Genomic DNA, 11,348 nt, shown 5'->3' with positions numbered 1-11,348 from the left:
TTGTTGTCGTCGTTGTCAGCACGGGCGGGGGGCAATGAGGGGGAGAAGAGGAGGAGGAGGAGGAGGAGGAGGGGGAAGGGGGAGGGAGAAGGGGGTGTTGCTGGGGTTGGGAGACCCCCATGGTGCCGGAGGCTGCGGAGAGAGAGGAGAGATTTGGAGGCGTGAGGTGGGGTGTGGGGGTAGGAGTGGGGACCCCCTTTTTTGGAGGGAAGGAGGGTGGGACACTCCCACAGGGTGGGATTTGAGGGGTGGAGGGATCCCTTAGTTGGGGGTGGGATTTGAGGTCACACCCACCCTCCAAGGGATGGGATGGGATTTTGGGGAGTGGAGGGGGTTGGGGAGTGGGAGGGTTTGGGGTTTGAGGGGGACTCCTTTGTTTTGGGCAGGAGATGGGAGGCAACAGGGTAGGGTGGGATTTGGGGAGGTGTCATCCCAGTATCCCTCAACACCCCAGTGCCTCCCAGTGACCCCCAGCGCATCCCAGTGCCCCCCCAGTCTCCCCCAGTGCCTCCCCAGCGTCTCCCAGTCCCCCCTGGGTGGGGTCTGGGTGCCCCTATCGGTCTCCCCATAGGGACCCTCTCTCCTCCCCTCCCCACCCCGCGGGGCAGGTGCCGGTTCCCAAAATAGCTCCAAAAATTCCCATCCGGAAGCGGTCAGAGGAGGGGGATGGGGAGGGAACCTGACCCTATAGGAAATCCCCCGGCCCTATAGAGACCTTCCTGACCCTTTAGAGACCCCCCTCAATCCCCTAGAGAGAGCCCCCCAATCCTCTATAGATCCATAGGGGCCCCTCTCCCCAGCCCCACAGTGATCCCTCCCTCCCCATCCCCTATAGATCCATAGGGACCCCTCCCCTATTTCCCTATAGATCCATAGGGACCCCTCCCCATCCCCTGGGCCACGCCCCAGGAGGCCCTCCTCTCTCCTCTCTCCCCAGTGGTACCCGAGGGGAGAGGGAACCTGAGGGGGAGAGAGGAAGAGAATTTTGGGGGGCAAAGGGGCACTGGGGAGTGGGGAGGGGTGCAGGGGGGTGATGGGGGGATCGATAAAGGTGTCAGGGGGAATTGGGGGATGGGGGAGGGCCAGGAGGGGTCAGGGAGGTGATGGGGGGAGGGGCTCAAGAGGGGGATGGATTTGGGGAGGGGGGATGATGGAGGTGGGGAGGGGCGCGGGTGGGTGGGGGTGATGGATTTTGGGGAGGGGGATCCCGAAGCAGCGGGTCCGGACGGATGGAGGTCATTGGGGTGGGGAGGGTCGGGGGAGGAGGTCGGGGGGTCTCGAGGGGGGTGGGGAGGGGCAACACCGACCCCTCTCCCGCCGCTTCTCCCGCGTCGCTTCGGCTGCGGCGTCTGGAAAACACCGGGAATGGGGGGTAGGGGGAGGGTTAAATTGAGGGGGGAGGGAGGGGAGGGGCAAAGGAACTGCCCCTCCCCTGCGGCAGGCGGCCTCCCTCCCTCATGTCATGATGATGGGGGGAGGGGGCGGAGGATGTGCTTGAGTTTGGGGGGTTTGGGAGGGGATTTTGGGGGGATTTGGGTGTTTTGGGAGAGATTTGGGGCAGGGTTGGGGGATTTTGGAGGGATTTGGGTGGGTTTTTGGGGGTTCTGGGGGATTTTTGGGAGGTTTGGGGGGGGATTTGGGGGGATTTTGGGGTTTTCCTTGGGGGGGACTTGGGGGGGAAATTTTTGGGGGATTTGGGTGTTTTTTTTGGAGGGGACGCGGGTCACGTGACACACCTGGGGGGTCTCGGGTCACGTGACACACTCGTGTTCCCCCGCCCCGCGTGGCAGTTCCCGCCAGTGACGTCACCGGGTGTGTCCCAGGTGTGTCCCAGGTACCCTCCCCCCGCTTTCCCGTCCCCCACCCGGCGGTGACGTCACGGGGGTCCCAACACCCACCCGGGGGTCCCTGAGCCCACCCTGGGGTCCCACCACCCACTTTAGGATCCCACTCCCATTTTAGGACCCACCCCCCCACTTTGGGTTCCCACCCCCCATTTTGGGGTCTCTTTTTGAGGAGATTTTTGGGGGAGTTTGAGGGGAATAGGGGGGATTTTGGGGAAATTGAGGGGATTTGGGGGGGCTTGGGGGGCATTTGGGGGAACTTTGAAGGGATTTGGGGTCAGTTTGAGGGGTTTTAGAAGGGATTTGGGGGTGAATTTAGGGGGTTTGGGAGGAATTTGGAAAGATTTGAGGGGGCTTGGGATGGGAGAATTTGAGCGGGTTTAGGGGGAATTTGAGGGCTTTTGGGGGGGTTGAATCCCTCGATATTTATTATTTATTTATTTGGATGGCACCACCCCCCTTTAATCCCCCTGGGGGATCCCTGAGGGGGTGAAACCCCCCCCAAAAAAAAGGGTTTGGGGGGGGGGCACAGGAGGTCCCGCCCCCTTTTCCTGTCCATCCCCCTTTATTTATTACTAATATAAAAAATCAATTTATTGGTTTAATTTGTCCAAATTCCACCAATTTTTTGGAGGGAGGAGGGGTCTCCGGGCTTATTTTGGGGGGTGGGAGGTGATCATGTGACTGGGAGGCACTGAGGAGCACTGGGAGGTACTGGGAGATATTGGGTGTACTGGGGAGCACTGGGAGGTGCTCCCCAGTGTCTCCCAGTCCCTCCCAGTGCTCCCCAGTGCTCCCAGTGCCTCCCAGTCCCCCCCAGTAGCTCCCAGTGTCTCCCACTCCCCCCCAGTCCCTCCCAGTCCCCACCAGTGCCTCCCAGTACCACCCAGTCCAGCCCTGGGTGTGGAGGGGAGGGGTCCCCCCCACCTTGTCCCCGTCACCCGAGGGTGACTCAGCGTGACCCAACCCCCCCCTTCCCTCTCCGGCCCCTCCCGGAATTTTTGGGAACTGGGACAACCGCTCCCAGTGCTCCCAGTGCTCCCAGTGCTCCCAGTGCCCTCCCAGTGCTTCCCAGTACCTCCCAGTGCTCACCAGTGTTCCCAGTGTTCCCAGTGCTCCCAGTGCCTCCAAGTCCCCCTCAATCCTCCCCAGTTCTCCCAGTGTCTCCCAGTGCCCCCCATTCCTTCCCAGCCCCTTCCAGTGCCCCCCAGTCCCTTCCAGGGTCTTCCAGTCCCTCCCAGTCCCCCCCAGTCCCTCCCAGTTCCCCCATTCCCTGCTCCGACCGTTCCCAGAGGTTTTTTTGGGAGCCGGGACAGCACCCCGAGTGGGGGTGGGGGGGATTTGGGGTTCCCACCCCCCCCTTAATCTTATCTCCAACCCCAAACCCGCCCCATTCCCGCCCTTCCCGGCGCAGGTGGAATTCCCAAGGGGTGGGGGGGGCGTGGCTGGCGAAGCTTCCCAACTTTTGCCCTTTTCCCGATTTTCGGGATCCGATAAAAAAGAACAAATAAATCAAAATTAAAACAAAAAACCCCCACCCAAAGCAGTGACTCAGCAACCCCTTATTTTGGGGGAGGGTTGGGAATTGTGGGAGGGGGGTCAGGAAAAAAACCCAGGACGCGAATCCCGGGCGGATCAGTCGCTCCGTTGGCTCCGGAGCCGCCGGGATCTCCCCCAAGGATGGAGTTGGGTGGACGCCTCTTCTTCATCTTCATCCTCCTCGTCCCCTCCGAGGCTCTGGCAGGTGAGAGAAGGGGGCACTTCGGGTGGGCCGTGCGGGATTATCCCGATTCCTTCCCAAAATTCCCTTTTTGGGGAATTTTTGGGTTTTTTTCAGGGAGCTTCTTGGGGTTTCCGACCCTTTCAAAATTCCCTCCTTTGGGTTCTTTTTGGGAGGGGGGAAACTTTTTGGCTCTTTTTGGGGCTTCTGGCACCCAATGACACTCAGAACATCCCCCAGTCCCCAGTCCTGGGATCATCCCAATTCCCTTGCAAAATTCCCTCTTTTGGGATAATTCAGGGGTTTTTTTGGGGGAGCTTTTCGGGGTTTCTGACTCTTCCAAAATCCCACCTTTTGGGGATTTTTTGGGGCTCTTTTTGGGGTTCCTGGAAAAGATCCATTCACCACTCCCCATCCTCCCCCATTTTGGGGTCCTTCCCCTCCCTCTTTCTCCCCCCCATTTTCCCCCCCTCTCCATCCCACTTCCCCCCCCCATTTTGGGGACTCTCCCCAATTTGGGGGGTCCCACTCTCACGCCCCCCATTCCTCTCTCCCCTGGCAGCCCCCTGCTCCGGTGGGGGCACCGCGGTGGGCGAGGGCTGCGCGTGCCCCCCCGGCCGCTCCGGCCCCCGCTGCGAGACCCCCGACCCCGGCACGGCCTGCGCCGGGGGGGCCACCCCGGTGGGCACGCGCTGCCTGTGCCCCCCGGGCCTGGGGGGGCCGCGCTGCCAGGACCCCCACCCCGCCAGCGCCTGCCGCCACGGGGCCACCCCCTTCGGCACGGCCTGCGTGTGCCCCCCGGGCTTCCGCGGGGACACCTGCGGGGAGCGCGACCCCCCCGCGTCCTGCCTGCGGGGGGGCACCCTGTGGGGGGGGTCCTGCCGCTGCCCCCCGGGCACGTGGGGGCCGCGCTGCGAGTGCGGGACCCCCCGGCTGGGGCTGGCGGTGCTGGAGGGCGGCGGTGACGGCGGCGGTGACAACGACAGTGGGGGACGCGGCAGAGGGACGACCACACCCTCAGGGACCACCACGGGGATCACCACGGCCACCACCACGGCCACCGAGAGCACCACGGCCACGCCGGTGCCGTACCAGGACGGGAACGTCACGGGCGGCGCCGTGGGAAGGGGGCCCGGGGCGGTGGGACGGACCACCACTCAGGTCCCCGGCACGGACAACGACGTCATCGACACCACCACGGTCCTGGGAAGTGCCGTCGCGGCCACCAACGTGGAGAACAACGTCGTTGTCCCCACTGCGGAGGGTCACGCCAGGGCCACCACCCCGCGGAGGGCCTTGGGGAACAGCACCGGGGCCACCACCGTGGAGGGTCACGCCAGGGCCACCACCCGGGTCCCCAGCACGGACAACGACTACATCGTCACCACCACGGGCACGACGACCGCCTCCGTGGTCCCCAACACGTACAACGACTTCATCGACACCACCACAAAGGGAAACACCAGGGCCACCCCCGTGGAGAGGGACAGCAGGGCCCTGAGGAGCAGCCCCCGGGTCACCACGGCCACGCCCGCGGCCACCAGCGAGGATGAGGACACCACCCCCGTGGAAGGGGACACGACGCCCCTGGGCGGTGACACCACGGCCATGGAAGAGGAAACCACGGCCGTGGAAGGGGACACCATGGCCGTGGAAGGGGACACCTTCACCCCCCCCACCAGAGGTGACACCGCGAGGAGCCGCGGGGTGACGGCAGTGCCACCACGCCCAGAGAGCCACGGAGGGGCCACCACCCCGGCAAGGGACACTGGGGACACAAGGGACAACAACACCAGGGCCACCACCCCGGGAAGGGACAACCACACCATGGCCACCACCCCAGGAGGGGACACTGGGGGCACAAGGGACAACAGCACCAGGGCCACCACCCCGGGAAGGGACACCAGCACTGGGGCCACCACTCCAGGAGGGGACACTGGGGGCACAAGGGACAACAGCACCAGGGCCACCACCCCGGCAAGGGACACCAGGGCCACAGGGGACAACAACACCAGGGCCACCACCCCGGGAAGGGACAACCACACCAGGGCCACCACCCCAAGAGGGGACACTGGGGGCACAAGGGACAACAGCACCAGGGCCACCACCCCGGCAAGGGACACCAGGGCCACAGGGGACAACAACACCAGGGCCACCACCCCGGCAAGGGACAACACCAGGGCCACCACCCCAGGAGGGGACACCAGGGCCACCATGACCACCGTGACCACCACCCCTGTGTGTGACACCAGGACCACCCCCAGGAGCCGTACGGGGGGTGACACCACGGGGGGTGACACCACGGGGGTGCCACACCCAGGAAACCACACCAGGGCCACGGAGAACGACACGAGGGCCACGGAGCCCACCGGGACCACCCCGAGCGCCACCGTGGCCACCATCTGCCTCTACCTCCCCCACGGCTCCAGCCCCCCGGCCAGTGGGTGACCTGAGGGGGGGTCTTTGGGTCGGGAGGGGATGGGGGGGCTCCTTTTGGGGATCAGGAGAGACACGGGGTCTCCCGGGGAGTCTCCTTCCCAGGGGGTCTCCTGGGGTGGGGGGGGAAGAAGAGGATGGACATTCTGGGGGGGGCAGGGGGATTGTCTCCTTCACGGGGGTCTGCCCATCCCCTCACCTCTCCCTTGTCTGTTTCTTATCCCCCCCCCCCAAAATTTCCAGTCTCGTGCCTCAACGGGGGCGTGGCCAACCTGACCCGCTGCCTGTGCCCCCCCGGCTTCACCGGCCCGTCGTGCGAGACCCCCGACCCCTCGGACCGCTGCTCGGGGGGCGGCACCGCCGTGGGTGACCGCTGCCTGTGCCCCCCCGGCCGGGGGGGTCCCCGCTGCGCCGCCCCCGACCCCGCGGGCGCCTGTCGCCACGGGGGCACCGCGGTGGGCACCGAGTGCTTCTGCCCCCCCGGCTTCCACGGGCCCCGCTGCGAGAATCCCCCCGCCACGCCCCCCCCCACGGCGGGACCCCCGCGGAGAACCCCTCCCAGCCCCACGGCCAGGGGGGGCGGGAGGAGCACCCCCAGGAGGACCCCCACGACCACCAGCACCGCGCCCACCACGAGAGGTGGGTGGGTTTTTGCCTTGGGGGGTGGGGAGACCCCCCCCGGGGGTGTTTTGGGAGGGAAAACCTCCCTTTAAAGGGTTTGAAGCCCCCTCAACCACCAGGGTTGCCCCCCCACCGCCATGCCCACCACTAGAGGTGGGTGGGGTTTGCTTGCAGTGGGGAGACCTCCCTGGGGGCGTTTCCCCCCTCCAGTTAAAGGGGTTGAAACCCCCCCGACCCTCAGTGTACCCCACCCCCTCCCACCAAGCAGGACCCACCAGGAACTGACTTCTCCCCAAAATTTGGTGTGTGTGTGGGGGGGTGACGGTGGCTGAACTGGGCAGGACTGGGCAGCACTGGGATGGCGAGAGGGGGGTCACGGTGGTGTCGTGGGGGTCCCTGAGCCCCTCCCTCCCCCTGCAGACCCCTGCCTGAACGGGGGGCGCTGGATGGGGACGAGCTGTCTGTGCCCCCCCAACGTGGACGGCGCCCGCTGCGAGTTCGGAGCGACCACCATCAACCTCACGGCAGGTAAAGGGGGGGGACGGGGACAGGGCACCCCCACCTGGGCACCCCCACCCCTAATTAATGACCATCGGGCCCCCAGACCCATTAAACCCTAATTAATGATCTCCTGAGCCCCCAGACCCATTAAACTCCAACTAATGACCCTCCTGAGCCCCCAGACCCATTAAACCCTAATTAACGACCCCCGAGCCCCCAGACCCATTAACACCCCCCTCCCCCAGCAGAGCTGGGCCCCTTCGTGACGATGTTGGCCCGAGTGACCAACAGGGACTTCTCTGAGGACCTGCGGGACCCCTCGGCCCCCGCCCACCGGAGCTTTGTAGCCGAGTTCAGCCGCACGGTGAGACCCCCCTGGCACCCCCTGAGGCCTGGGGGACACCCCCAGGGGACACCCCGAGGGGACACAGTGAGGGGACACAGCGAGGGACCCCCAGGGACCACCTCAAGGGGACACAGGGGACACAATGAGGGCCCCCTGGGGCCACCCCAAGGGATGATCCCAAGGGACCCCCTAAGGGACCATCCCAAGGGACAATCCCAAGAGACCCCCCCAGAACCACCCCAAAGGAGCCCCAGAGTACCCCAAGGGACCCCTGGACCCCCCCAGGGTGACCGTGTCCCTCCGTCCCCAGATGGACGGAATCTACCGGAACATCTCCGGATACCGCAGGACCCACGTCCTGAGCCTGAGGTGGGATTGGGATGGGATGGGATGGGATGGGATGGGATGGGATGGGATGGGATGGGATGGGGTGGGATGGGATGGGATGGGATGGGGTGGAATGGGATGGGATGGGGTGGAGATGGGATGGGATAGGATTGATGGGGTGGGATGGGATGGGATGGGATGGGATGGGATGGGATGGGATGGGATGGGATGGGATGGAGATGGGATGGGATGGAGGTGGAATGGGATGGGGCGGAATGGGATGGGATAGGATTGATGGGATGGGATGGGATGGGATGGGATGGGATGGGATGGGGTGGGATGGGATGGGATGGGATGGGATGGGATGGGATGGGATGGGATGGGATGGGACAGCTGAGCCTCCCCACCCCCACCAACCCCCGTGTCCCCCCAGCCGCGGCAGTGTCGTGGTGAATTTCCGAGTCCTGCTGGAGCCCCGTGCCGGGAATGCCAGCCTCGATCGGCGGGCCCTGGAGCTGCTGGCAGTGGCCAACGCCGCGGCCCCGCCCCACAACTGCAGCCCCTCCACTGGTGGGTGCCCCCCTTCCCCCCATCCACGGGGTGGTCCCACCGCCACCTCTGGTGGCCCCCGGTGACCCCCTCGTGCCATCCCCTCCCCCAGACGGGCTCTGCTTCAGCGCAACCTCGGCCAGAGCCGCCCGGGCCGCGACGCTGGCGCTCAATGACACAGGTGGGCGTGGGCAGGGGGAGACACCAGCCGGGGAGGGAAGGGGGGTCAGAGGACTATTGGGAGGTGTTTTGACCAAAACTCCAAGTCTTGGTGCCGGTGTGAAGGTGGTTGGTCCCCGAGGTGCCACCACAACCTGAAATGTTGACACCAAAACCTCGGCCCCAACAATCCAAACCTTGACCCCCAACACCCGATCCTTGACCCCCAAACCCAACCCTTGACCCCAAACCCAACCCTTGACCCCAAACCCAACCCTTGACTCCCAAACCCAACCCTTGACCCCAAACCCAACCCTTGACCCCAACACCCAACCCTTGACCCCAAATCCAACCCTTGACCCCCAAACCCAACCCTTGGTCTCCAACACTCAACCTCTACCCTCCAAACCCAACCCTTGACCCCAAACCCAACCCTTGACCCCAACACCCAACCCTTGACCTCAAATCCAACCCTTGACCCCCAAACCCAACCCTTGGTCTCCAACACTCAACCTCTGCCCTCCAAACCCAACCCTTGACCCTCCCTGTCCAGAGCTGTGCCGGCAGCACGCGCCGGCAAATTTCAGCCAGTTCTACTTCCCGCACCGCACGGCCAACGGGCTCCTCTGCGTCACCAACTGCACCCTCAACGTCCCCGGCTCCTTCGACTGCCACCAGGGGCTCTGCCGGCTCACCCTGCAGGGACCCCAGTGCTTGTGAGTGGCCTCCCCACACACACCCCCAGGCCCAACCCTCAGAGCGCCTTAAAGTGGGTCTTGAGTCTTCATTTGGGTCCGAAACTCCTGCCAAGGGCGGAGAAGCTGAACCCCAATGTTTGACCCCACACTGTTGACCCCGGTGTTTGATCCCCGAGGTGCCACCACGGCCCGAAATGTTGACCCCAAAACCTTGACCCCGATCCTGCAAGCCTTGACTTGCAACCCTCAACTCCTGCTCTCCAAACCCAACCCTTGACCCCAACACCCAACCTTTGATCCTCAACACCCAGCCTTTGATCCTCAACACCCAGCCTTTGATCCTCAACACCCAACCCTTGACCCTCAAACTCAGTCCTTGACCCCAAACCCAACCCTTGACCCCCAATCCCTGACCCCCAAAAGCCTTTGACCACCTCTTCCCCCCCAAAACCTTCTCCCAACCCCTGCTCCCGGGCTCGGATCTCCATGGAAGGCTCCTGGAGACTCCGGTGGGTTTCTGGGTGGATCCCACCCTGCTCTGGGGGGGGCACAGAGACCCTTCCCATGATGTGTGACCCCCCCTTCAGCTGCCCCGACCTGCCCTGGTACCTCTCGGCCGGCGACCGCTGCCAGACCCACATCAGCAAACTGGGGCTGGGCCTGGGGGTGGGGCTGGGGCTGGGCCTGACCCTCCTCATCCTCCTCATCCTCTGCATCATCCTCACCCTCCACTTGGCCCGGGCCAGGAAGAAATCACCTGGGACCAGGTGGGACCCCTCCCCAAAAACCAGGGAGCTCCAGCTTTGCCCCACAGGGGTGGGAGGGTGGGGGAGATGTATCGGGGGTCCCTAGGGTGTGCTGGGGGCTCCTGGGAGATGGGTCAGGGGTCCACAGGGGTGGGTTGGGGGTCCCTGGGAGTGGGTTGGGAGTTCCTGGCAGATGGGTCAGGGAACCACAGTGATGGGTTGGGGGTCCCTGGGGATGGGCTGAATGTCCACAGGGATGGGTCAGGAGACCCCTGCCCCACCCAGTCTCCTCCCCACCCCCTCCCCGAGAGCCTGACCCCTCTCTCGGCCCCACAGCGCGGCGGGCCAGGAGCCCTGGGGGGACGGTGGCCACAAGAGCCGCGTCACCGGCATCTACCACGTCAACGGCCGGTCCGGCGCCACCCGCCAAGGTGAGACCCCAAAAATTTTGGGGTAAAACCAGCACCAGAGAGGGAAAAGACCCCCCCCAACCCCCCCAAAAACCTGGTTGGACCCTCCTCTCCCTCCCCCCAGGTCCCTACAACACCTACAAGGCCAGCGCAGAGGTGGCGGATCCGCCGGAGCCGGTGGGTGATGGAGGAAGGAGGGGGGGGTTTGGGGTGAGGGTGTCCTCGCCCTAAATTTTGGGACGAAATCCCCGGTCTCAAGATCCCAAAATCCCGACGGTGATGCTCAAAAGCCTCAACCCTCCCCCCCCCAAACTGTGACCTCAAACCCCCCAATCTCAGTTTCAAAAAACTGTGACCCCCCCTCCACCAAAATGCCACCCCAGAACCCCAGTTGTTATCCCCAACCCCCCCCCAATTCAATCCAAAACACCACATTTGTGACCCCCCAAACCCCCATTTCAACCCCACCCTTGACACCAAACCCCTAACCTCGACCTTAAAACCCCAACCTCGACCCTAAAACCCCAACCTTGACCCCTCACAGCGGTCCCCCCAAACCCTCTGTCTTGACCCCAAATCCCCAACCTTGACCCTCCAAACCCCAACCAAGACAGCCCCAAACCCCAAATAAAACCCTCAAACCCCCAAACACGACCCTTCCCCCCTAACTCTCCTCCCCCTCCCCACTTCGCAGGTGCCAGCGGAAACTGCAGCCTCCCTGTGACCCCCAAACCTGGCAGGGGGTCTGGAAAATGCCCCCCCCCCCAAACCCCTCGTTCCCTCCTTCCCCCAAATCCCTCATTTGGGGGCCAAAAACCTCGGGATGAGGTTCCTCGGTGAGAGGAGGGACCCCCCCCCCTCCCCCCACCCCCAACTGTGGGGTGTTTTTGGTGTGGAGGTGAGTGGTCTCCTTGGAGAGGACATCCCTGGGATTGGGATGGGGTTGGATCCTGGGCTCGGGGCAGGGAAAGAACCTCATTTTGGGCAGAAA

At 64.3% G+C, this 11,348-nt stretch overlaps 1 protein-coding gene across 1 annotated transcript; it reads left to right on the top strand.

Moving 5' to 3' along the window:
- The first annotated feature begins 3,524 nt into the window (after positions 1-3,524).
- Positions 3,525-11,133, top strand: LOC126634932 (mucin-2-like). Its single transcript, XM_050305848.1, has 13 exons — positions 3,525-3,588; positions 4,127-6,004; positions 6,244-6,639; positions 7,042-7,149; positions 7,371-7,486; positions 7,779-7,837; positions 8,229-8,365; positions 8,457-8,525; positions 9,057-9,219; positions 9,789-9,968; positions 10,284-10,378; positions 10,482-10,534; positions 11,052-11,133. Exons 1-13 carry the CDS (start codon positions 3,525-3,527, stop codon positions 11,079-11,081), a joined length of 3,348 nt encoding a protein of 1,115 aa, XP_050161805.1. The 3' UTR covers positions 11,082-11,133.
- Positions 11,134-11,348: the final 215 nt, after the last annotated feature.

Source organism: Myiozetetes cayanensis, unplaced genomic scaffold, assembly GCF_022539395.1.
Source record: "Myiozetetes cayanensis isolate MyiCay16 unplaced genomic scaffold, myiCay2020 scf100, whole genome shotgun sequence".
Classification (NCBI taxonomy): Eukaryota; Metazoa; Chordata; class Aves; order Passeriformes; family Tyrannidae; genus Myiozetetes; species Myiozetetes cayanensis.
The sequence above is the reverse complement of the archived record's forward strand: the minus strand, read 5'-3'. Positions and strand labels throughout refer to the sequence as shown.